This window comes from Podarcis filfolensis (assembly GCF_964270895.1).
Source record: "Podarcis filfolensis genome assembly, chromosome: 1".
Taxonomy (NCBI): domain Eukaryota; kingdom Metazoa; phylum Chordata; class Lepidosauria; order Squamata; family Lacertidae; genus Podarcis; species Podarcis filfolensis.
The window spans coordinates 85,548,851-85,576,324 of record NC_139604.1 but is presented as its reverse complement, the minus strand read 5'-3'; the positions used below and the strand labels follow the sequence as shown (position 1 = coordinate 85,576,324).

Sequence of the window (27,474 nt, the reverse complement as noted above, 5' to 3'; positions counted from 1 at the left end):
ATCAAATACAAGGCAACCAGTCCAGGATTTGCTGGATTTATTAACAATTCAAATTAACAGAGACAAGAAATTCGGGGATAAAGACATTTATAAAACAAGTTAATAGTTACAACACAACTGTAAAAGCAGGAATACATTTTAAGGAACTGAAGTCACAGTTTGAATTTGAAATTAAGAAAGTGCATTTCTTTCCTCTGAAGTAGGAAATAGGGCTCACTCCTTCATCGCTACTTTCAGTTCCACTAAGTATTCTGGAGACAGAACACCCGATAATATGGATTATACTTGTCTTTCTGCTAGGGAGGAGCCAGAAATGATGGCTTAGGAAGTAAGGACATCCAACAAGAGGCCTGAATAAGTAATCTAGTTTGTTTGTGAAGTGTGTCCAAGAGTTTCAATGAACAAGTGTAGTGGATAAGCTTTCAGAGAAGTGTTACTGAAAGTGGTTTTCACATGCTCCCCAATTAGAATGATGGTTTCCCCATGTCTTCAAGGTGTCATCAAGGCTGTCCTTCACTGTCTCAACATTCAAAAAGTCTAGGTCACCCATTTTGACAGAGGTAATGTTGTAAAAAGAGAGTTAACCATTAGGGCATTATATAGCTTCATATACTGCTGAGAATCCATCTGTGATAAGCTTCTTAGACTCTAACTTCTAACACAATTGAAGTGCTTCACACAGGAAAAAATATTACTCGGAACAGCTCATGTTACTATATGAGACCTGCTATATAAAACAATCTCTTCTCAAGATCACAAACTCAGTATTTCCCACTGATCTGAGACTGGACTGGGGGGTGGGGCAGAATAAACCCTGCCAAGGTTACACTGAAAACAAATCAAGAAAGCATGATCAATAATCTGAAGGCGCTATGTTATCTGGCTAGAATTCCAAGTACTCCATAAGGTGAAGGCAATGCATGCAGTGCAGGACTTGAGGAGTACTTTAACAAAAGAGATGCAAATGCACTGCAACCTACAGCCGGGGGGAAAGGGACCAACTACATTGGAAGGAGATTGCTAGGAAAATCTGCACAGAAGAGGTATTTTCCATCTCTCTTACTCCCAGTGCCACATTAACTCCACATAAGTCACAATAGACATGATTCAATCCATTCCATGAACTGATTGCAGTAAAAGGAGAAACTGAATGAGTTTTCGGCAATGTCAGAAAACTCATTCAAAACTGGCACGACTTCTGAGGTACTCAAAAAAGCAAGTTCACACAAGCAGGACTGTTATAGTATTTTTTAAAAAATGCTATAGTAATCTGATTTTGCTGAGAAACTCAGCTTTCTGAACTGTGTAAATTATGCAAATAAAGTACATTTGGTCTTTTATTTTGCCTGATTTACTCCACTTCTGCTAATTGTGGAGAGAGGCAAGAAGCTATACCTTCTGACCACAGGAAATCTCACTCAGCAGTTCATCAAGCTTCTGAGAGGTCAGCAGGAACAATATGCACACGCTCCAAGCATGTCTTTGCAACCATAAGGACTAGAAACTTGCTTTTGTAAAAACTGAAATCAGCATTTTTAATGGAAGCAAAGTTCTGTGGCCAGTATTATATTCTGCACTCTTGCAGAACTGTATTCCAGTCTAAGTTACCTCTTTTCAGCATCAATGAATAGAAACATGAACACTATGTGTTGGAGAGCCATAGTGGATTTTCACACCTAACTGAATAGTTATTGCCATTCTGGCCATCCATCTTACTTACTATTGCTGTCCCAAGTCAAACTGGTCATTGCTGTTACTGCACTGTTCTCTTTTGTATCAATACATGCCACCGTTTTGGCAGTCTACGTATTTTTGCTGATGTGCACACCTGGGTGCACGGTGTTGCTCTAGTTTGAATGGCAGAGACAGTATTTGGAGTGTTTAATAGATGCAGCTCCTGGAACTATGGTAAGCACCATTAAATATTTTGCATGGTTCACCTCGGTAACCTGCTAGTAAGTGATGAGTGAACACTAAGGGATGCTCTAAATGGAGCAACAAATGGATCCCACCTGAAGTAACAGGTATATATTTAGGAATGAGCAAGTCTTATTCAATGTCGTTTCTTAGCAGACTCCAACTGTATCTCAGGAAAGCCAGAGATTTGTTCTCCAGGGCTTTTGGTTATTGATGAAGCTTGCTCACTGCATCCTGCACAGGAGTTTAAGAGGCCTGGTGTGGAATCTGTGTTACACATTAACACACTTGATGGGTAAAGTTGTTGGTCAATGTTCTGATCCTTCTGGCAAAAATCCTTCTCTGCTACTGAAGTGCCTATTCCAGAACCTGACTTTTGCCTTGTCAGTTTCTCATTTCAGGCTGTAAAGAAATAAAAGAGCCCACAGGTTAGTTTTCTCCCTCAGAAACAAGCCCATTTGCAGATATACAATCTAAACAGGGCAAGACTGCTGGGAAAGAAAGAGGTTTGTGAGAAATGTTTTAAGGCATAGCTTAAACGATTGCAAGAAGAACAAAGTACAGGTATTGGAAGGCAGTAAGCTGCAGTCTGAGAGTATTGGCAGACTAGAGATGAAAAAGGAAATAGAGGACAGACAAGCTAGATAAGGATACAAATGGTGCAGAGATTGAAAATCAATAGTAGTAATAAACTGGATCCAATAAGAAGAAAGAAGTCAATGAAGGAAGTGTAATGAGGAATGGGGGCAAAACAAGGTAGAGAGAGAAAAACTACCACCACTAAATGAACAGCAAAGTTAAAAAAGGAGCAGGTGAAAAATGGATGCCAATAAGAATAAGTCATGTCTTTGCAATAGAAAGAGATAAAAATGCAAAGTTGTAGCCATTTTTAAAGATTGGAAACATCAAGTTTTTATAGCAGGTCAAATAAAAGAGAGGCCAGGAGAGTTGCAAGGATTTTAAGGTTCTGTACCCAGGGAAAAATGAAGAACAAAAGCATTCCCGAGAGGGAGAGAAAAGGAAAAAAGGGTACAGACAGAAAAAGACAACAGACAAGTAGCTCATTTTTAGGAGAAGGTAGCAGAAAGCTATCTAGGGAAATGACAATATGGAGCTAGACCAGAAGCAGCAGCATAGAGGTTTTAGGCAGAGAAGGGTTAATTAGGATAAGATAAATGGAAGGTGACCTAAGATAGATCACCAAGGAACTGCAGTGGTGGGTACTACAGCAATACTCTTAAGCAGCACTGCATCTGGTAGCTATGAGAAATTAAAATGGGAGGCTAAATTCAGCTGCCTGGTGCTGTTTGGAGTGCTAGGCCAGAAAAAACCACCTTGTCTTAAAGGAAGGTTGAGGGCAGGCATCAATGGTGGGCCCTGCTGGGGTCATGGGTCCTCAGCAGCTGGCTGTGGATGCCAGGTGCTAGGTGCTGATGCCTGTCCTGAACTGACAGGTGTAGTGATGGCTGAATAGCAGTCATGGAGCAAAAATGTAGGTAACTTAAAGGGCTCATGTTTCAAGTATATGCTAGCTACTCACATGTACAATTTCTTGTCGTAGGTTCTTTGGAATTTGCGCGGGCATCACCTTGGCCCGTTTGTACAGCTCTTCATTGTGTTCTTCTACAACATTAAGCTTCCGTTTTGGAGATGTCTGGCCATAGTGTGACTGCCTTGGCACTACAAAATGTTAAAGAAGAATTACTAGGACACTTCTCTCAAGAAACTCAAATATTATAGACTATCAAACTATTTGCAACACTGGATGGAAAATACAGGCAGCAGCTGAGAGGGAAAATTGCTAAAGACCCTTTATTATATTGCAAAGACTCCCTTCATGATTTCAGTTCATATTTTGGCACTGAAGCAAGTACTGATATTTTCTCCTTCAGACCAGAGTAAGGATCAGAAGATTCTTGTCAGTTGTTCATTCCAGCTTTTCTTTCAAGCCATCTCATGCTTAGGCAGGCTTCAGATACAGAATAGAATATGTTTGCTGATTCACTTCAGTCTTACAAAAATTCTAGGAGAGACACATCAACTCTTAAACAAAACTCCTAAACTAGACTCCACCACCTACATTCCTTGTGGAACTAATCTTACAGTTATTTATGATTTCCCAAGTTCCTATTAAAAGGTTCATAAAATATGCAAATAATGCCTACTCACTTGTGCAGCTACCTTGGCTTGCAGAAGGGTCTGTGACGGGGGCGCTGAGGTCTTCCATGCTGGAAGGGACAGAGGCCAATAAACCTGCAAAAAGTTAATGGTTCCATTAAAGAACAGGCAACTTTTCATTATTTACTGATTTATACTAGTACATTACTCCAAAACTGCCAACTTCTGTAAAAGGCATCATGGTGACATACAATATAAGCATTAAAACATCATGAAATACAAAACAACTAACCAACACAGAATCAAATTAATTGTCTAGAAATGTTTTCAGCAGGTGGAGAAATATTAAGATTATGGACGCTTGTCTGATTGCAAAGGCAACAGGGTTCCAAGATACTGAGGGAAGAAGAAAGACTACTATAAAGTGTCAGGGAATCTACATGTGCTGCAATGTTGATTCCTGAATGTAACTTCTTTTAACATGTCTGTATATACATCTGAAGGCGCAGCACAATGTCAGGGGGCCAACAGACAGCAACTCTAAGCCATTCCCAGGGAACGGTCTTGCAGGCAGGAGCAGAATCACTAGACTCCACTGCCACTAATTCCCATCCCACATATTAATCCAATGAAACATGAGATGAAGATTTCCTATTTTGGAAATTAACAGTTAATCACAATAGAAGCCACTTAAACATTAAGTTGCCAAAGGCATCCAATTCATAACATTCCAGTTTAATTTTCAGCTACAAGACCATCTGTTTACAGCTAGAGGGCAGTTTTATTTAAATGTAATAGTAATAATAGGAAGCCTGTCAAGCTGGCAGAATATTTGATGAGGAGAGTAACCAAGATCCCAGCACTGGTATATTATAATACTTGCTGCACAATTCTGATCATATACTTAGCCTTACGTTTTATATGGTTCCTTCGTAACAGCTCCAGATAGTTTATTTGTGCTTCACAGGGGCTGGTCCGCTTACAAAATATGTTCTACCTGTAAACAGGTATGTTTAATAATATTCAGAGTGGCCTTCTTTGCTGCAGTAGATATCTACAGATACCTTTACAGCTGTGAGCTGTAAAAGTGACCAACTAATGATATCCTTTGTTTTCCTGGAAGGATCTTTTATTCTGTATCTTAGGCATTTTATTTATTGTCATGCAAGTTGGTTTATATTGTTGTGTTTTATGTTTTCTCTTACAGCTATATTGTGATGAGCAGTGGTCACAGCATAAAGTCAGAATCTTAATTCTTCATTGCTTATGCCTCTCTATTCCAATGTGTGTTACATATAATGGGTCCCCAAGTGTCTTTGTGTTTGGTTTCAGTTCTGAAGAAGTTCTGTCTCCTATTTTTCAAACATTACACACTACTTACAGAGCGATTCATGGTCTGCTAGGAGCACAAACCCTAACACCTAGTAGAAGCCATTTCTTCCTTGTAAAGGCTAGATGACATTTGATCAGCTTAGATGGTTTAGTAAAACCCAAATGTATTATGTAGTACTCAGTACTTACAAAGGCCTCTGTAGCGTGAGAGCTGCTGGTAGATCTGTTTCATGCGCTCTATGTTCATTCGGCTGGCCTCTGCATGGTTCACCATGGGTTTGGGATAGTCTACCCCAATGATACATTTTGCTGCCTTCTGCACCGACTCAGGAGCATTCCATGGCTCATAGATGTAGCGTGAGGGAAAACCTTTCAACTTGGGAAGATATCGCCTGCAACATAAATTGAGTGAGACCTTCACTTAGTACTGTAAACAATCAACTGCCCCAATCACAAAAGGAGGCAGGTCTGCATCTTACTTTCAGCATTGTCCTCACTCTTCAGCCAAAAAGGCTCCGAGAGCAACTTACATAAGATCAATAAAAACAAGATAATCACTAAAAGACAGCACACAAAAAGGGGATGAGGAGGGAAGAGGAAAACCATCAAGCTAAAAACAAAAATGTAATAGTTCTGCATTGCAGGGGGTTGGATAGATGACCCTTGGGATCCCTTCCAACTCTACAATTCTATGATTCTAATGACCAGCCACAATGGAAACACCAGTGGTATCCAGTCTCTCAGAAGAGCTAGTGGAATGATTGTGTTTCCATCTCTCCCTCGGCTGCAGCTTGACTGAACTGACAAGCTCCAGTGACATAACGGGACACTTTGCTCACCTGATGAAGTCACCACTGGGATCTGTTCGACGTCCAAAACCAACAGGGCAGTAGCAGTGGAAGAACTGTTGGAAAAAAGCACTGCACGAAAGCCACATCCAGCTGCCTGAATTCACACTGAAATCTGCATCTAGCAGCAGCTCATCAAACACCTGGAATAAAGAGGGGTGAACTCAGTGAGGAAAGTCCTTCAGTAAAGTCTCAGTGACAGGGGGCAGGGATGATGTGAAGCCAACTATCACCTACAACATCACTGATCATTTTGTAATATTCAGTGAACCCAGACCATGGGAGAATGAAAAAAATAAGAGAAACTAGCCAGCAAGATACAGTTTGTGGAAGCTTGCCTGCTCAGACAGGAAAAGCACATTTTTTTCCTATTTGAAGTTACCACTGCTATGTTCTCCATGCACAATGGCAACAAAAAACAAAGCTATGCTACTGTCAGGTAGTCCAGTTGAATTTGATTTCTGGGATATTGTCACTTAAGTTTCCAGTATTTGCTCTTATGGAACAGGATTACTACCATGTTAATATAGTAGTGGCTGGGGCAACCCAGTCAGATGGGTGGGGTAATAATAATGCTGCATTTCAGGGACTTTCCAACAGATCCCAAGAATCGAATGTGCTTATCATATATTACATTTCAAGAGGTTCCTTAGAATGGGAGGCTCATTTCAGTGAGCTATGGTAGTGCTGTGCTGCCTGTGGAGCTGTTTCACAGCTCTTTACTGCCAACATATACTTTCTGTCTCTTTTCTTCGTTACTCACCCTTACGCCTGACTCCCAGCTGATCCAAAGGTCTCCTCTGGTCAGAAAGCAGGCTACAGCATGCCGGGCCAGGTGATGAATCCAACCCTCCTGTCTCAATTGCGTCATGATAGCATCAATCCAGGGGAAGCCTGTCTTGCCTTCTGCCCACTTTGCCAAGGCTTCAGGATTCCTGTCCCATGGGATCTGAATACAAATTGGGTTCCCCTCCATACGGTCAAATTGGGGATTGTTTGTGGCAGCTGTATAAAAAAATTCTCTCCAGAGTAACTGGCCATATAACGACAATGGTGGAGTGCTATTCCGCTTCACCTAGAGATGACAGGAAGAAAGAGACATATACCAATAAGATAGTATCAGAGTTTTTTGACATACCAATAGATTCTGCACTCTAATTAGGGTTATAGCTTCAGTAAACTTCTACTACGAGATCAAGGCAGTAAGCTTTTAAAACACCTGTTCCCAAGCATACCTTTACTAAAAATAATTACCTAAGGTCAGAATATTTGCTTTAAACTTTGCTTGTATACAAAATCCACAGAAAGGCCTTAAAAGGGCAAAATTAAGGCAGCCAGTGTGAGGGAACCATCTACTGAAAATACGTTCAGAAAAATGTAACTCAAGCAATGTGTTATTCCTTTGTAATCAGTCCCAGCTATAAAACAGCAGAGAGGTTTTCTTAGTGATGACATCCGAGCTGTGGAATACTCTTATAAGAAGAGCCTGTTGGACCTGGCCAATAGCTATCTAATCCAGCAACCTCTTCCTCCAAATGCTGTAACCTTTCCTCACAGGGGAGTTGCTCCATCACCTTATCATTTTGATTGTGGTTTTCTCTCTACAGAAGGATTCAGGTGGCACGCACTTGATTGCCCTTTTGCCACCAAGCAAACACCTTTTTAGATGCAATTATAATCTCCTGACCTATGCTGTTTTTATAATTTTGTCTGTTCCTTTGTAAGATGCCCTTGGAATATGCATGTAAGGCAGTATAAACAAACTTATGATATTCCAATATTCCCTGGGAAGTGCAGACACCTAGGAGGTTGAAATGCAAATTAATACATTTCAATGGCTACGTCAAGATGTTGGAAATGATTACAGATATAAGGTCTACTAGAGACATGAAGAGAATTAACATCTCACTAAATGCTCAGATTCATTTTGATTCCCGGACTTAAGATATCTTGTTGAAGGAAGATTCTTTCTGATTCTTACCTTTCTGTATAGTTCCCAGAGCCGGTAGTAGAATAAGCGGCAAGACAAGCACCCAAACCGAAGGTAGGGGCTGAGCCCTGTGGGACTGGCCAACAGTGAATTGGCGTTCATCCTTGGCCTCTCGTAATTCGCAACCCATGCCTTGAAGGATTCAGGTAAAGGGAGAAAAGAAAACAGTCATGGACCTTAAAACAACCTTCTGTGAAATTCTATAAACAAGTGTTATTTGATGCTACTAACAATCTACCAGTTGCAGGGACCTTCAAATTGTTTTTTTCTTTGCACGGGGAGAACAGGGAGGCACATCTTGTCAAGACTTGCCAGTGTCATGTGTACCACACTTTATTTTCCTAACTTTCTAACTCTGACTGTTACTAGTTAAGGGAATTCACCACTAAGAGTGTCCATTAAGGCTGGCTTTCTTCCAGTACAATTAATCACTACCAAAGAAAGCAAGGGATATAGGTCAATATACCAGACACCACACCAGTGTGTCAGAAACTGAAGTATATAATAGGCTAATATTAAAAAAAGGAAAATGTAAGTGGACTGTACACAAACTTGACTTTATTTCAATCACAGTTCATTGGTGCACACCAGACAACAATACTGGGATATAAAATGTGTATGCATTTACAAGAGTAAGAAAAGAACATGTAAGATCTAGATTAAGGCAAGAAAGTATGAAATGATTTGGTATTTCATTATTAGTTTCAGCAGGATGAAAGCATTAGAAACTAAGACAACCTTTGGCTTGCAACACGTCTCAGACACCAGAGCAGCAAAGAGATTGGTTTTTCTAGATTCACCTAATACACTGGTAATAGCACAGCAAAGGGCACCCTTCCTTCCCTGATGCATTATTTTGCAATACAGATTATAAGGTTACCTTTCTTTCCAGGTGCTTATCCAGACGAGTTAATGCTTCAGTCTCTCCTCCTTGCCAAACAGCTGGAGCAAGACCCTCAGTGGGGAAGCCTGAAAGAGAATGGAAGAGGGTGTTAATATAGAACTCAGTCAACAGATATGGCTTTAATTCAATCTTGTGCAGTGTATTAACTAAATGTGTTCTGCACTATACAGCATGAAATGACCACTGACAACCAGCAGAGGGCACCTTTGAATAAAGGTTTTCATAAGGTACACACCCCTGCAGCATATGCTATAAAACCTAGGAAAACATAAGTACTTATTTTTCTGCAAAACTATTGATTATAACCCTTGAAAACCAACCCTCAAACTGAAATGGAGTGGGGTGGGAAGAGAGAGAGTGTGTAGAAAATTCAATAAAACAACAGCCATGTAGCTTGGAGCACTTCCAGAGAGCTGATATAATGGAGGAGTCGTTTCCACTTGCTCATTTCTAAATTTAAACAACCTGCTTAGCAACAAAATTTTCAGTCCAATCTAGTGTGTTAAAGATTAACAATCTGATTTCTGCCTGCTCATAAAGAAATGACTGACATAGTTGGGTTAGGAACAATATTAGGGGACTAGTATGGAACCAAGGTACAAAGCATGGACAGAAGAAAGACTATGTTCTATTTTCTAGACACACAATTTTCAATATATAAATTATTTCAATTACCAGCCTGTAATTAGTAATTTCTTACAGTAAAAAATAATCACAATGACCTAACACAAGGTATAGTACCCATAGTATCCACAGCTAATCCACTGATTTTCCCAAGGTGCACTGATAATCTCAAATTTGTTTCTAAAGACAGAACCAGAACAGGCCAGGCAAGAAGAGTACTACAGTCCATCTGTTCCAAGCCCATTGAAAGCTGGTGTAGCTGTCCTGCAGTTCTGCAACGTACCAAGCTCCTCTAGGGATGGAACGCCGTAAGTTTCGTCATGATTTTCTTGGATCTCAGTCCTGCATATCTCCATCTGTTGATTTGTAACTGTGGCAACTGGCTTCTTGGGCAGGTCCATGCGACTAATGATGGCCTGGAAACGCTTGTACGTCAGCGGAGGTTTATGCCCATTCAATTCAATTATCCTGCAGATTGGAGAAAGAAGTAATTTTAAAAGTTTTGCTGCCATAAGTTGTGTACGGAAGTAGCATTTCCCTCAATACATTTAGGATTAGTCACTCTTTCAGATATTTTGTGGGAGGGCTAAAACTCACAAAACAGACACTGCAATCCTATTCTCTCACATTTCCAGCTTTAGCCACTAACAAGTAGCTAATGCCACAGAAGACAGAATTGGGATGACCTTAAGAGATTGGAGAACTGGGCCAAAACTAACAAAATGAATTTCAATAGGGGCAAATGTAAGGTTCTACACTTAGGCAGGCAGAACTAGCTGCACAAATATAAGATGGGGAACATGTGAAAAGGATCTAGGGGTCTTAGTAGACCATAAGCTTAACATGAGTCAACAGTGTGATGCAGCAGCAAAAAAAGCTAATGCTATTCTAGGCTGCAGCAATAGAAGTCTAGTGTTCAGGGTCTACGGAAGTAATAATATCACTCCATTTGACCTTGGTCAGGCCACTCCCGGAGTACTGTGTCCACTTCTGGGCACCAGAATCTAAGAAGGGTACTCCCGGAGTTCTGTGTCCACTTCTGGGCACCAGAATCTAAGAAGGGTACAAGTTGGAATGTGTGCAGAGGGGGGCGACCAAGAAGCTGAAGGGTCTGGAAACCAAGCTTTATTGGGAACGGTTGAGGAAGCTGGGTATGTTTAGCCGGGATAAGAGAAGACTGAGAGGAGATATGAGAGCCATCTTCCCATATCTAAAGGATAGTCACATTGAAGAGGGAGTAAGCTTGTTTTCTCCTGCTCTGGAAGATAGAACACAAGCCAATGGGTTCAAGTTACAAGAAAGAAGATTCCGACTAAACATTCAGAAGAACTTTCTGACAGTAATAGCCGTTCGACAGCAGAACGAACTCCGGAGATTGGGGCTCTCCTTCACTGGTGGTTTTTAAGCAGAGGTTGGATGGCCATCTATCATGATTGCTTTAGTTGAGAATCCTGCATTGCAGGGAGTTGGACTAGATGACCCTCGGGGTACTTTGTAACTCTATAATTCTATGATTCTAAGTATTCCTCAGTACTCTTCTTCATGACATCTATGGCCTGGAAGCCCCACCCCACTACAAGAGCAATGTACCAGACCAAAATAAATACATTAATAATAATCTATAAAATCATACTGTTCCTAAATTAACAGTTGGCACACTAGAATTATCCTTCTGGGCAAGTCTGGTGGAATAAAAAATGCCTTAACAGGTGCCAAAATCCCAAAAGGGTCAGCAGCAGCTCAATACCCAACCATGGGGCTGCTACGCTAAAAACCCTGCTCCATGTCACCAGAAAACAGACCTTGGGAATGTGCAACCCTACAAGAAGCAGTCCCCTGATGACTGCACCAGTATTCAAGGGGTAAGGAGACTTCTCAGGTATCTTGGTCAAAAGTTGTTAAAGGATTTAAAAAAGAAAACTAAAACATTGAATCTGTTCCAGTAACATATTGGCAGGCAGTGCAGATCCCAGTGCACAGGTGCTATTGTATTGCCAATAGGTCACTCCAGTTAACAGGCTAGGTGTCATTCTCTGCACCAACTGCAACTTCTGGACCAAGCCAGAATGCAGACCCAGACAGTAATCAAGGCTTGAGGTTACCAACACAAGACTGACTTTGGTCAAGTTATTCTGCCCCTAGAACAGTTGCATTTGTTTAACAAGGCAAAGTTGGTCGCTGAGGACACCTGGGTTTCAAGTGATGATGATGGATCCAGGAATATCCCCAGACTATGAACCTGCTGTCTTTGTCCATGGAGTTGTCTATGGAAGTGAGAGCTGGACCATAAAGAAGGCTGACCGCCGAAGAATGGATGCTTTTGAATTATGGTGCTGGAGGAGACTCTTGAGAGTCCCATGGACTGCAAGAAGATCAAACGCATCCATTCTTAAGGAAATCAGCCCTGAGTGGTCACTGGAAGGACAGATCCTGAAGCTGAGGCTACAATACTTTGGCCACCTCATGAGAAGAGAAGACTCCCTGGAAAAGACCCTGATGTTGGGAAAGATGGAGGGCACAAGGAGAAGGGGACGACGGAGGACGAGATGGTTGGACAGTGTTCTCGAAGCCACAAACATGAGTCTGACCAAACTGCGGGAGGCAGTGGAAGACAGGAGTGCCTGGTGTGCTCTGGTCCATGGGGTCACGAAGAGTCGGACACGACTAAACGACTAAACAACAACAACAACAACAACATGAACCTGCTTCTTCAAAGTGAGCACAATCCTGCCAGGTAACTGACCTATCTCCCAGACACTGAAATCACTTGCATACGGTATGTATGTCTTGTTAGGATTCAGCTTCAGCTTACTGGCCCCATTCAGTCCACTTGCATGTCCAGACACAAATCCAAGCCTTGCACAGCCATTCCTGATTCAGCTGTTTAAGAGAGACAGAGTCAAGTGTCATCAGCATACTGGTGACACTTTTCTAGTTCCAACTGAGGCTGAGAAACACAAACTTGTGGTTTGGTTGTTGTAAAGAATTATTTTTTGTGAAAGTTTCATGCTTAGGTAGTTTCAATCACAGCTGCAAAACTGCCTTAAAAAGAAGTTTACTGGTGTGGTTAAGAATGCCTAAACACTGTGCAGAGATCACCACCACTAAAATAATGATTTCATATGTGGGTTAGGAGTCCACATTGTTTATGCTCTCAGCGTCAGTCATGCCACCAATGTAACTTAAAGCTGAACCCAAAATGCCTCTGCAGGGTGTGAAATGCAGATGAAGATGCTTTAAGTTTCCCAGAAAAACAGAATGGTTTCCTGAAAGTCATACAACACCCTGAGCATGCTGTTCAGACAGTCTCTGATCCAGGCACCCACCAGTGATTCAGGCTATGATTGAACACACAAGCGATCTGCATTCATTTAGTTGCTTTATACTGTACAATTCTAAAAGGGAACCCTCTGTATTAAAGAAGTTAACATCTAGCTAAGAAGATCCTGAAGCAACAGATCTTTTCTCTGGTGAAACAAAGCCTCCAGAACAGAAATAACTAAAGACTCTCAAAAGCCAGAATGGGAAGAGTTAAAGAGGCAGTGAGAGAGCCAAGTTGCTAGCTTATATAAAGCCAAAGCAGCTTCCTGCTCAGCTTGTGTACTAGGAGTTACAAGAGCAGCAGCCACGTCCTCCCAGTCAACAACTTACGCAAAAGGGTTGGGCTTTCAGTCTAATGTTTCAGCATAAGCCACGTGCCTGCCTTTCCCCTGGCATCTGCACGTGTAAAGGGGAGGAGCTCCATGCCATCCAGGCTTTTACAGAGCTACACTCACATGCATGGCTCTGTGACCTAGCTTCCCAACAATGCACAACAGCCACAAAACGGAAGGCAGCTCCTTGCCTTACGATATCTCTACCTATTGAATCCAAGCAACAAACTAATCCCCTCTTACGTATTGAAGCAAAAGGAACTGTGCAAATGAAACTGTGTGAACTAGAAAGCCAAGAGTGAAGAGTAAGTGTGAGGGTTCCAAAAATTGACTGGGTCAGTGCAAGAGGATCAAATACTGAGTCAGCATAGTCCAGCTGTCAAGAGGAACACAGAAGGTCAACTCCCCTGGCTCAGCCATGCTCAATAGCAGAACTTGGGCATAACTCTCCAGCTCAAGTTCCCCCAGCTTAACTATAGAGATGTGAATGTCTTATTTTCACATGTTGTGTGAGGATGAATGAGTCAAGAACAGCAAATAAGTTTTAAATTGAAATAGAGCTCTAAAATTAAATATGCTCTTTAGAGAAGAAATAGTTAGGAAAATTTGACCTTTTTAGCATTAAAAGACAGAAAGTGAGGGCCATACAACAACAAATGATTTCCCCCTTTCCAAAACGGTCAAACTCTGTAGTTCATATAAATGTTCTTCTTCCTCCACCATTAGCTTTCTGCCCTTATAAGCAATTATTTCCCCATCAATAGAAATTCTGCATTTAAATAGTGGGGGGAATTATATTTTTACGCTCTTTTATAAGCATTTTAAGCAGCTTCTCAGCAACAGATGAAATAAGCTCACTCATCCTCATTAATTACAGGAAGTTCCCTGATTGTATCTGAATGTTTAGCAATGACTAGACGTTACAATTCTGACTAATACACCAGGTTGCAGAATTTGCTGGGGGCATCTTAGTCAGCCCTATATTTCAGACCCTTCAGTCTACCAAGAATAAAATGTCTAGATTCTAAAGGAAATAGGCTCTTCCTAACAGCAGTAAACTAGGAAGCAGTTTAAATACTTTAAAAATGTAAACATCCTATGATTGCGGAATTATTTTGGCTACTTTCTCCACAAACAATTCAAGCTACAAAACAGTTCAAGCCACTGTCCAATTCATACACAGCATAGGCATATAGCATACTTATTTTTAAAGTCTAACAACAATACTGCAAATACACACATATCCACACTAAAATTTAATTCCTAAAAAACTGAACTGAAATTACCTAACACTGAATTGATGTAAAATGTTTACTGCCTGAAACACAACACTGAACTAATACTGGATGGGAGGGGAAAATTCCAAGTGTTGGGGGAGGGGCATAACAATAACCATAATTTTTCATCATTGGAAAGAATTTTGGTGAGCTTTGGTCTTAACATGTCCCTTCCAACACTACCACTCTGGTGTGGTTGCAAGGAAATGGAAGCCCAAGGCTTGCCTAGTCCCGTTTCCTTTATAATAAAAGCCAGCTTATCATTATATCCAAACCCAGCCACTCTGAATGAAATAACATAAAACCAGGAAAACTAGCACATTTGCTAATATGGTAATTAGCTACTGCCCCAGCTTTTCAGATTTTTCTAATACCAGGCAGTCCATCAGCCACAAGACTGTGGGGAGGGGAGTGCTCTGACTATATAGATCCCAAGTAGCAGTATGCCTAGCATGCTTCTAAGCTGGGGGAGGGGGTTGTGAAGGAGGAGAGAGCAAATGTGGCTTCCTGAGATTATTCCTTTTAAAATACAGTGGCTAGAGATGGGCCTCCAAAGAACATAGCCTCTAAAAGATACCTAATGTCAAGGCACCAATATGGTAGAGCTCTGCTGCTGTTTTGCACTTAAAAATACAGAAAGTAGATAAGTACATGCATGACACAAAGGTGAAGAATATAAAACTTCTAAAGAATTTTTAAAATTAAAATGCTCAGAAATGGTAGCAGTGTACAGGCAGGGCCAGGAAAAAGCATTTTCTGCAACATGTACAAAACCTTTAAATAAAACCAGCCCTATCAGAGGTCTTTACGTGGACTTCCACTCATGCAACAGGGCTTTCCCCACTCCTCTCCCTATCCCCAATTGGGGAGCCAGAACCACCTCCACAACAGCACATGAGAGAAAGGGGGTGGGGTCCCATTTGGTAAGCTGCAATGTTTGCACGGATGGAACAGCTGGAAGAACAGGGCATGGAACGCCACATGTAGATTGTGCATAATGATTAATGGGCAAGCACTGCATAAAATTCCATCTGCAGAATGAATAGCTTCCCCTCTCAAGAATTACAAAGCTGGACAGACTCTGGAAGACATTGACAAAACAGAACCTGACTAGGTAAAAGGCATGTCAGGTTCTAAGTTACCATCATAATAAGACAGGATGTGCCACACCAAAGATACTCCCGTTTTAATTTAAATTTGCAATTACTAACTTAACATATTTGCACACTTAAACAATACAATGCAGCTTAACACCTATATACAAACCTGTACAACTGTGACCACAATATTTATGTTAAGTGCTGCTGCCTTGCCACGAGAATACAGGTGCGTGACAGAATGAATCATGTTTCATTTAAGAACAAGCACAGAGCAATAGTGAATGAAGGACTGAACAGTCTCATGCAACCAGTTTCACAGTCTCTTTGTCCCAGCGACAGAATGCATACATATCCCATGCATCTTCTCCTAGTCTCACCATTCAAAGTATACCTTCAGCCTCTTCCCTAGGGAAGAATTCAAAGTTGTGCTATGGCAATCATTCCATCACTGAAAGCATTTCAGCTTGCAACGTGGAACAATCCCCTCCATGTACTGTTCTATGGCTTCTTCTGGAAACCCAATTGTGGGGAGGCAAGGGGAGAAAAGCCCTGTTGTGCTGGGACTTGTTAGCTGAATCTGTTCCCTAACGTTTTGTCTTCAGTAGATTGCAAAGCTGCAGCAATAATGATCTTATTCCATAGCACTTTGCAGTAGTAGCAATATAATTAGCTCATAATTTATAAACTCTGGATCAGCTGCTTCTTTTCCCAATTCCCACACCAAAAGGTGGAATTCAGTATGAAACTTGAGACCTTTTAATCCTATAATAGTACCACAACAGGATTTACTGAAACTCTGATCAGTTAAGAAATCCTAAATATTCTCTCCCACCTCATCACCAGATGTGTTTTATTTTTCCTCAGATATCATAATACCTTAGCATCTCCTTAAGCAGATCTATATCTTACCTGTCCAGATCGTAAAGGGTATGCGAGTTCTCCATTATCACTGATACTCCAGCTTCTTTAGCCAGCTTCACTATAGCTGCATCCCTCTCTTTTCCAAAGGGCTCAGAGTCATATTCAAAGGTAAGACGTGTCACTCCCCATTCCTGCAAGAAACCACACAATATTACCCCACTACAAATATGAAAAGCCCCTCTTAGCTCACCATAGAAGTCTGAGAACTAACACTTTAAAGGTAGGCTGACATCCAAAGACAAATTTAGGGAAAGGATCCCATTTTAAACAATAAGCATTAACACATACAAACAAAAGATAATCCACTAACAACAGCTGTTCTCACAATGCATTAAAAAACTTTGCTTTTTAAGAGTAGTTTCTTAGTGTCTACTTTCAGGTCACTTCCCTTGCTATCCTCACTGAATATCAAAAATAGGAACTCTTTGGTTTGCTGCTGACTTTTTGGTGTGTGAGTGTGTGTTTGTGCGCCTCTCTGTATACATATGTAAAAAGATCAGGACACACAACATTGTTTAATTACAATCATAGTAACGAGAAACTTGATTAAATTGACCTTTTTTCTTGCCAGTTCAAATCATTATTTAAATAATTCCAGTCTGCCTCTGTGTATCCCAAACAGCACTATAAGCCACCTTTTCTAGGATAACTAGACACCTGAACCAGAACACTTCCTTTATGGGATAATGGAACACTGCAACATGGTTGCAGCTCCCAGTTGCATGTTCATGTTAATAATATGTATTATGTATCAAATTGTTCGATAACCAAGGTACAACTGTATTTGCATATTGAACGCCATCTATGACCAATCTAGTAACACAATATAGGACCTTGCATCAACCATAGAAAACACAAGGGAAAGCCTATGCTTCGCATGCAGAAGATTCCACCAGTGAAAAGGAGAACAGGTTTCAGGCCAAGAAAAACTAGTCAGAGGATATAATGACAGCTTCACAGAATCTAACAAGAAATTGAGGACCTCACATTTTAAAATTTTCATATACCAAATTTTGGGAGAGTGCTGGGGTGCCAGTCACAAAATGGCTTCCATGGAAAGTGTGGCATAACACAAAATTTGAGAGATAACCACCCCTGACAACCTTATGCTTACCATAGGAAGTCAGTTATGTACTGATTGTGGAAATCACACAATACTGATTATATATACACACACACAGATACACGCTGATGGTGTTGCTGTCTAACAACAACAGGGAGTACCCCTCAATACCAGGAAAAATATGCAAGGTAGTCACATCACACTCACTTTCATTTCACATGCCCCATGCCTTTCTTTCTAGGAGAGCCAGAGACTCACTTATTTTTAAAATGAAAACTCAGAGCCTGAGGAACCTGCCAGGGGCACCAATGAAAGTGTTTGCATGTGCTGGGTTGGCAACCCCCATTCTAGTCAGCCAAATTAAAGTCACCATCATTTTGAAAAAAAATTGCCTACAAGATATGTAAAGTTCTACATCTAATTACAGTGGCCACACTACAAGTTAAGAGATAAAAGAAGGATCAAGAGGCTACAAGAGCCCCCACTCTGATATTGTAGGTCCCCAACTGGACAGATTAAGTTCTTGAGAAGCTTGTGTTGCATCTAATGCTCTGCATGTGTAGTTCAGCTGGTGCAACAAGACTTCTGTTCCCTTTCTTCCCCCCTTTTGAGGGCAAGTGTGAGCTGGAGTGGGGAGGAAAAGGAAGAGGAAGCTGTTCTGCAAAAGGAGCTGCAGCACTGGATATGACCAATGGCCCTGCAAATATACAGACAACCTAGAAAATTATTGGATGAAGCACCCAGCAAACATCCCAGAACAGACAGAAGTACAAGAATTTCTACCCAGAGTGTGGTGCAGCCCCTTCAGTCTATTCATAAGACCAGTTTTTTAAAACATGAAAGTTGAATGTTACTAGATAGATCATGAATAAATCATAAGCTGAATGGTTAATGCACTGGAAAGGACAAGATAAAGAATTCAGGCACCTTTAGAACCTTAGCTACACCTTTTTGCAGCATCTTGCTCTTCAAAAACATGGCCTATTTTCTCTGACAAAATGTGTTAGATGTAATTGGTTGCCACAGCAAGCATACTAAAAATATGACAAAGGGAAGTGTGTATGATGCAGAAAACTCTGCTTCACACAAATCAAGATCTAGCTACAATCAAGATAAAAGCATAAGGTGGAAACTTTGGCAAACAGGTGCACAGACTATTTGGAATTGAGTCCAACACGTATTTGCTTTACACAACCATTTGGGATAAAAATTATCATGTAAATAGAGAAAGCAAGGTTTCTCTATTCTGCATGCAAAATTATGCATGATCTTTCCCATTCATCATGCTATGCCGCTATATACATATACAACTTAAGAACAGAATGGTACACTACATTGAATTTCAGCATAACCAGTAGACAAAAGATGGATACTTTCTGCTCCACATAAAATTTACAACCACAGAAATGGCATAAGCCCTCAAAAAAGTTACTTCAGTTCCTTGAATAAGCCCTTAGGGATAAGGTGTTAAGATATCAATGAACTAGGTTAAGCAGCCACAATCAGGGTAGAAATAGTCGAAGTTTTGATGCAGATTTCCAACTGACTATTTGAAAAGTACTGAGAAAGCAAAAGATGCAGATGTTGTACCCTGCTCCCCCACCCTGTCTACTTTCTTATGTGGCAAAACTAGAACCCTGCTTGCTAAAATAGGCAGCAGAGATGTGATCAGTGGAGGAATGGAAGGCACAGCAGCTGCATGCTCTCCCATCACTTCCAAACATTTATACATCAGGCCCAGGGGCCAAAGTGGCCCTCCAGGCCCTTCTATCTGGCCCCCAAGGCTCTCCCTAGGGCACACCCCTCATAAGCCCTGATTTCAACCCTCCTTAAATGTTTTTGCCTGGCTACAATCAATGTAAATATCAATGTTAGTCAGAAGCAGCTGAATGAGGCATGGGATTTTAGGGTGGTATTCAACTTTTTGGGGTAGCTCCTGGATTAACAGTAGTGCAAGCAGATTCCCTCCCCCCCCAGATTTGCTCTGGAGAGTTGGTGGTACCCACCCCCAGAACAGATTTAGGGAGTGTGCAGGAGAAAATTCTGTCACACAAGGAGAAATCCATGCGTCAACATAACACTCACCTTAGTGCTCCATTTAATACAAACCTAATTTACAGGAAAATTCACTTTCCTTTAAAACAGGCTTCCTCAAACTTGGCCCTCCAGATGTTTTGAGACTACAATTCCCATCATCCCTGACCACTGGTCCTGCTAGCTAGGGATCATGGGAGTTGTAGGCCAAAAACATCTGGAGGGCTGAATTTGAGGAAGCCTGCTTTAAAAGCTTTTCACACAGGGACATTTTCTTACCTTAAAGAGTCTTGGGAAAACATCAGTAGGCTGCCCTCTTACTACAAACAAGCGAGAGTTGAGTTTTCGTAAACTGTTATCCAAATCTTCCAGGGACTGGAGTAAAAACCTATGGAGAAGAAGAAGTAAGATGGCATCAGCAGCTGTTGGGTCAAGTAGTTAAGGGTCCTCAAACTCCAAAGCAAAGAATTCAGCTCCTTATCTATCAGTGCTTGGCAGTCCTTTGCCAACACTTACATTTTATATTTTCTTCTCCTTAAGAAGAAAAAAACCATATGGCAGAAATACCAGGTTGTGGAATCAGAAGTTTATGTTTATGCTAGAGAATAATTCAATTGCATGAGCTCTTCCATCATCCTTGATGAACTCTTCCTCTACACTTTTGCCTTTGAGCCAGGATACTAGGTTGGAATCAAGCTAGGCAAAGCTACCTTTGGACACCCTCTGAAGGATATATAAGGATTGTGGGAGGAATGTTTGGAGGTGTGTGAAGAGAAAAGAGACATTTAATTGCACTAGAGTAAATCCTCTCACATAACACTAGATTCTGCACAAATATGTGCACAAATCATACTTTTCATACAAATCATACTTTTCATTTCCATGCATTTAATTTTCTTAGTCGATTTGTCTTCCAAATAAATTCTTCTTTCCCATTGATACATCTAAGAAATGATCCCTGTGACAATTTGCTCTCAATCCTTGCATACCTAAATCAGGAATGAAGTATGTACTTCACACACACACACACACACACACACACACACACACACAAAAACTGCCACTTTTGCATACATCTATCACTGTAGAGGTGAATTTTTCCACTTAAAACCAAAACAGAGAATATAAACAGTTTAATTTTTGACATTTTACATTACAAAATGTAGAAATGCAAGACTCTTTGCTAGAATGCATGTTCTAACTCTATACACAAGCACTGAATTTCAGAATCACATCACATATCTTCCTTGTTGCATTCGAGTGGAAAAGTCCAACTACTGGTATTAATTTAGGCTTTTCTCTGTAAATCAGATTAGAACAGAACAATGGTATGTACATGCACATAGGGCTAAAAGACATAGAAGAAATTCAGCACTTTAATCCTAGGTAAACACGTGCAATTAAAAGGGTGAAATATGCACCTCTTATCTTAAAATAAAATTGTAAAACATTTAAATAAAGTAGAAGGCAGCAGCCCAGGTGGTAACTGGTCTTGTAAATGCTAGAATATATAACATTATGCCAAAAGCAAGATCTTGGGAAGGTGTTTTAACTGGATATTATGCTTAATTGATTTTCTGCCTCACAGACTTGCAGAAGCAATGTCAGTCAGATCCACATGATTTCTGCTTGAAGCATTGATAAAGCCATTAACACTAACCCAGGCCTATAAAAATCTTAACCAAAATATTATTTTCTACCAACCTACATTCCAATGGCTATTAGAGTAGTAAAATGTCCCCAAACCAATACCAATCTTAAGGACCTTGTTGTGATCAACTGGGTGTGCACTTTGAGGATAAAAATAAACTGCAGATTATCTTGGCAAGAGCTAGATTTTGTGGGGCTGCCTCTAAAAATGACAGTGCTAGTTAGGACAGAGTGTCTCCTAACAGGGCATCGTGTTTGTAGGGGGGTTATTGGTTTGATTTTGTTTTATTATGTATTTTATGTTCTCATTTTGTATTTTTTGTGTGAACTGCCCTGTGATCTTTGGATGAAAGGCAGTATACACATTCAATAAATAAAAATTAATAACGGTGTTGACAAGCTGCTTGCAGGGCTACACCAGACCATATGTCTTCTTGTCCCGTCCCAAGCTAGCATGACTGCATCTGAACCACGAGTAACAATTCACTGTGTAACTCGTTGTTGCATGCACCTTGAAAAAGGTGGTGGTATGGCCACTCCTTGAAGCTGATGTTTTGGATCAACTACAGTACAAATATTCCCCATTCTGGGAAGTAGAGATGGTTATGGCAAGGCAACTGCAGGCACTCTTGGATGAAATCTACACCCATTCCAATTTGGGCTCAGACGTGGCAATGGGACAAAGCTGCCCTTGGTTGCATTGAAGGATGGCCAGTGTTGACAGCGGGACAAGGGGATTACAACCTTGCTCCTGCTTATCGTCAACCATGGTATCCCCTTGGCCTGGCTTAATGGGATAGGAATTGGGGAACTGTGTTGCAGTGGCTCCAGTCTTTCCTATGTGGCACAATTCAGTGAGTAGCATTGGGAGAGTGCTTTCTGACCCTCTGGCAGTTATGCTATGGGGGTGCTGCAGGGCATTATTTTATCTCCAATGTTGGGAGCAGACACCAGGAAATTTGGGGCATTAGTATGCTGATTACACACTATTTCGTTGTAACATGTGAATCAGAAGAGGCCATGAGGACTCTGGATAACACAATGCCTGGATAGAGTGGTGAGATGAATGAAGGATATTAACTGAGCTTGAATCCTGACAAGACTAAGACACGGTGAGTGAATGGTTCCTGCATCCAAGAAATTGGTCAGTTTACATCCACCTGAAGGAGCAAGTATGCATTTTGGGATGGCTTATGAATCCAGCTTTGTCATTGGAGGTGGCCCCAGTAGCTAGGAGCACCTTTTATCAGCTTCGACTCATACATAAGCCACGGTCCTTCCTGGACAAAGACAGTTTGACTACAATAGTCCAGGCACTGGCTTCCCCTCTGGTTGGTCCAAAACCTGCAGTTAGCACAGAATGCTGAACCAAATTGCTAACAGGAGTGAGATCTGCACTAGCTTCCCATTTGTTACTGGGCCAAATTCAAGGTGTTAGGTTATAAAGTCGTCAAAAACTTGGGATCAGTTTACTTGAAGGATCACCTTGCCCAATCGCTTGACCATTTTAATCTACGGAACTAGTGCTTTTATAAGTACCACATAATACTCATTTTGCCTTTTGAGGAATCTATCCTTTAGTGTGAAGAACCTGCTCTCTGGAACTTTTAATATTAGGAAGGCCCATTCATTGCACCTTTCTTAATGGCTGCTAAAGTTCTGCTCACGCAATCAAATGAAAACATGTATTTTCATTATATACATTTGTTGTGACTTGATTTTAGCTATATTTTATTATGTATACTTGTTTTTAAGTTTGATTTTATGGGTATTTTCCTATGACTATTTTATATTATTTAATCTTCTTAGAGAGTTTTAAAATTTATTTTGCAGCACATCATATACCGTATTTTTCGCTCCATAGGACGCACCCGACCATAGGACGCACCTTGTTTTAGAGGGGGAGAACAAGAAAAAAAATTCTCCCCCTCTCTGCTCAGCGCCCTTTCAGCGAAGCGGCAGGAGAAATGGAGCCCCTTCCACTTCTCCTCCCGCTTCGCTGAAGGGGCGCTGCGCAACTCTCCCTCTCTGCTGAAGCCAGGAGAGTCTTGCTCTCCTGGCTTCAGTGAAAGGAACCCGAAGCCTTTGGAGCGCAGCGCGAGTTCCCGCTGCGCTCCAAAGGCTTCAGGGATAGCCACCTGAAGCCTTTGGAGCGCAGCAGGAACTCACGCTGCACTCCAAAGGCTTCAGGTTCCTTTCGCTGTTAGTTAAAAAATAAATCTGGAGGGAAAACTGTGCCAGGGTGTAATTTTTACCTTCAAAAACTATGTAAAAAACTCTGGAAGACAGGTAAGCCTCTTTCTATATTAATGATGTACATGTAAAAGAGTATGTCCAAAATGTTAGCTATGTATCTGTTGCAAGTGATATTCTTCTGCCCCAAGTGAACTCTCTTATAGCCAAATTACATCTCAAGTCTCACAAGGTATTTCTCTGACTTAAACATAGAATAATCCTGAGCCAAACTAAGCATGCCATAACAGGGCTTTCCCAGCTTCTTCACCTAGGATTCTGTATGTTGAAACTACATTAAGTATACACTGCAGGTATTTCCAAACTTGTAGAACAAGAATGTCTTATTAGACAAGGTGCAGCCTATCCTAAAATGACAGCATCATTCCAGCAGCTATGCCAGCTGCCAACAACAGATTTACTCCCTTTTACAGCTGCTCCAGCAATCTCATTTTTTCCATATTTTTTTAGAGGGTGAACATATTCACAGCTAAGTGGTGGTTTTCAAAGTGTATTATTCTGTTAGAAGTACAGAGGGGGACACAAACGTAACATAGGAATTACTCACAAAACTACTCTCAAATTACAAACAGCCTAAATTATTTTACATGGGTATGGCCTACTGAACTTACAGCACGTATGGAGAGAATTAGTTTATGTTCCATTTATTCCAGAGAAGTATTTTGTGTATTGCGACCCTAACGAGCTCCCTGTTTTCAAGATTAAAAGAAATTTAAACAAAGCCACGCAACATAGCAGCTAGTACAGTGAAAAGGCATTTTTAGATGATAATATTTGCTTTCCCTTAAAAGCACAAGCAAAATAAAAGTATCAAGGGTGGGATTCATTGTTGTACTATTACAAACTTCCCACCCCTGCAAGCATTTCAGCCTGCCAAATGGAACAACCTCCCCTTTCCCCTATGTGCTGTTATGGGTGTTCTCTTTACCCTCTGATCCAATTTTGGAGGATGCTGGGGGGGGGGAAGGGGGGGTGCCCTGGAGCTCAAGGGAAAGTCCTTGCACAAGACAGGGTTTCTGTTAAAGGGTATCATTAGGCAAATCCCACCCCTAGTTTCAACTTGTTTTGTTGCTGTCATATGTTATAAAAAGATTAATAGCCTCCATGGTTGCTTAAATATTGCTCCAAATGTCTTTTGATGTATTTAGGCAGTCAGAAAGGATGCCAGATATGATTCAGCTGTGGGGAGGAGAGACATCCTTGTCCTTAGGGTAGTGGCAATCGAAGGGGCAAGTAAGGTGCTTCCCTTAGTTGGTTTCCATAATTGTGGGGGGCGGGATGGGGCAGGCTTCTCTTTAGGCAGCATCAGTGAAATAGTATTCATTCAATAACAGCCTTATATTTAGGCACTAGCCTAGTAGCTACAGGTAACTAGAAATTCCATGCAGATGAGTGCTTTGAATTCCATGCAGGTGAGTGGGCTGGCAGAGGACAAGAGCGCTTTGTCCTTCATCCATGTCCTGGACAAAAACAAAGCATGCTGCTGGACAAGGAAAGCCCTCTTCCCCAGGCCCAACACAGCAATGCAGCTCCATCTTTCCCTGCTGCCAATCCCACAATATGGCTAGTAATTTTTTTTAAACCTGCAAGTAACTTTTGTGAGCTTATTTTCAAGCATGCTCCATTAACTTGACTACAGTCTTTGGGCAGTGAGGCCATACGTGGCCTTCCTTAACAGACACAAAGCATATTACCTTTGGAAATAAACAGAATACAATGGTACCTTGGGTTAAGTACTAAATTCGTTCTGGAGGTCCGTTCTTAACCTGAAACTGTTCTTAACCTGAAGCACCAGTTTAGCTAATGGGACCTCCCACTGCCGCTGCGCTGCCACCGTAAATCTCTGTTCTCATCCTGAAGCAAAGTTCTTAACCCGAGGTACTATTTCTGGGTTAGCGGAGTCTGTAACCTGAAGCGTATGTAACCCGAGGTACTACTGTACTCTATGGCAAAAGAACAGAATCTTTGGATGCTCCAATTTACTTGTTGAAATCCAGAAAATGAACATGATGCAAGAAATCCAAAGTGTAAACACCAGAAAATCCTATTGGATACTGTACTTGTGATGTCATCTTTACAACAACACTCCCCGCCCCCATGGTTGAGTTCAAAGGCAACTAGGGGGTTGCAGCACTCGTCTTGCTTTCAGGCTGAGGGAGCCGAAGTTTGTCAACAGACAGCTCTCCGGGTCATGTGGCCAGCATGACTAACCCGCTTCTGTTGCAACATCTACTCGCACTGGCGTGCTTTCGAATTGCTAGGCTGGCAGGAGCAGGGACAGAGCAACGGGAGCTCATCCTGTCGCGGGGATTCGAACCGCCGACCTTCCTACTGGCTGGCCCAATCTAAACCACTGAGCCACCCACGTCTCCCCCCCCCCCCAACACACACACGTAACAGACGTATGAAAACAGATGCAGCGCTGACACTCCTTTTGTTTCGTAAGCTGGTTTCCCCTCATTTTCTGCTCCTTCTTCCCTTCCTCCGGTTTTTCTGACGTCTTTCACGCGCCCGCCTGCAGCGACACACTCCGCGCGCCTGTTATTTAACCGGCCGCAAGGCTTCGCCCGGGCATCGCTGCGAGCCTCCTACGCGGCTCCTAACACCAGCAGGCCGGAGCCGAACCCGCAGCCGAGGAGGGCTGCGTCTGGAAGTCCCAAGCTCAAGCCTCGTCCCCACTGGGCTTAACCCCCCCATACACAGGGCGCCCCCTATCGATTCTCTGCGCCCTGCCGCGCAGTTCTCGCGCCGCTTGTTATCAATTACTCCCACGGGCTCCACGTCAGCATGGCGACCGAGTTAACCTGCAGGGGGGCCTTGTAGTCCAGCTAAGTCTGGAGCGTTTTACAGTGGTACCTCACGTTACATACGCTTCAGGTTATAGACTCCGCTAACCCAGAAATATTACCTCGGGTTAAGAACTTTGCTTCAGGATGAGAACAGAAATCGCGCAGCAGCGGCGCGGCGGCAGCAGGAGGCCCCATTAGCTAAAGTGGTACTTCAGGTTAAGAACAGTTTCAGGTTAAGTACGAACCTCCGGAACGAATTAAGTACTTAACCTGAGGTACCACTGTATTTTAGGCCACTGACGGGCGGAGCTTCACCTTTTCTTTTCTTGAGCCCGCTCTCCTCTCAAAACTTTGCACCCCCCTGGGCACGTCTGCCAACATCCTCCGCGTCGGAGCAAAGGGGTGAGAGGCAGCCTCCCCGCCTCCTCCTACGTCCTCGCGCCCCAGCTCGCGCCAATTCTCCATCCCCAACTCCCCCGCCCCGCGCGCCCACTCGCGATGCCTCCCCCTCCCCTCTCTCGCTCACCGCCAGCGGTTGATGCCCACAGCCGAGGAGGCCGCGAACCAGGGGTCCAAGATGTAGATGCAGCGCACGGGGCCACCCTCCCGGATGGCCGCCTGCAGCGCGGGGTTGTCGTGGAGCCGCAAGCCGCGGCGGAACCAGTGCACGGAGCAGCCGCCGGTGGTGCGGGCGTCGCGGCCGCCCGAGGTCCGAGAGCCCGGGCCCATTGGGAAAGCAGTCGCCATTCCGTCAAGCAACGCAGCCGCCAGAAGAAGCACAACCGCCGCCCGTGTCTGTCAGGCGCGCTGTGCCCCGCCCGGTTCCCAACCGCCACACTTGGCGCGGCCCCTCCCGGCCGGAGCTCGCGCGCAGAAGCTCCGCCCCTCGAAGCCCATTGGTCGCCCGTGCTACATAACACGGCCAGGCCCCCCCTACACGTTCCAGGGATGCGGCGCGGCACGTTTCTGCGGCGTGTAGCTGCCGGGGGCGGAGGCCGCGC

General features: G+C 42.4%; 1 protein-coding gene across 2 annotated transcripts; it reads right to left on the bottom strand.

The window, feature by feature from the left end:
* Positions 1-24: 24 nt before the first annotated feature.
* On the bottom strand, positions 25-27,474 carry CRY2 (cryptochrome circadian regulator 2). Of its 2 annotated transcripts, none has more exons than XM_083602235.1 (12): positions 27,000-27,474; positions 20,061-20,169; positions 16,673-16,815; positions 10,017-10,201; positions 9,086-9,174; positions 8,197-8,337; positions 6,979-7,290; positions 6,207-6,358; positions 5,557-5,759; positions 4,087-4,170; positions 3,458-3,597; positions 25-2,319 (listed from the first exon to the last, which is right to left on the bottom strand). In XM_083602235.1, the coding sequence occupies exons 1-12, from the start codon at positions 27,218-27,220 to the stop codon at positions 2,302-2,304; spliced, it is 1,797 nt and encodes a 598-aa protein (XP_083458361.1). In that variant the 5' UTR covers positions 27,221-27,474; the 3' UTR covers positions 25-2,301. The 2 variants fall into 2 exon arrangements, with proteins under 2 accessions (XP_083458361.1, XP_083458362.1); XM_083602236.1 differs by having other exon boundaries at positions 4,099-4,170; positions 27,000-27,345.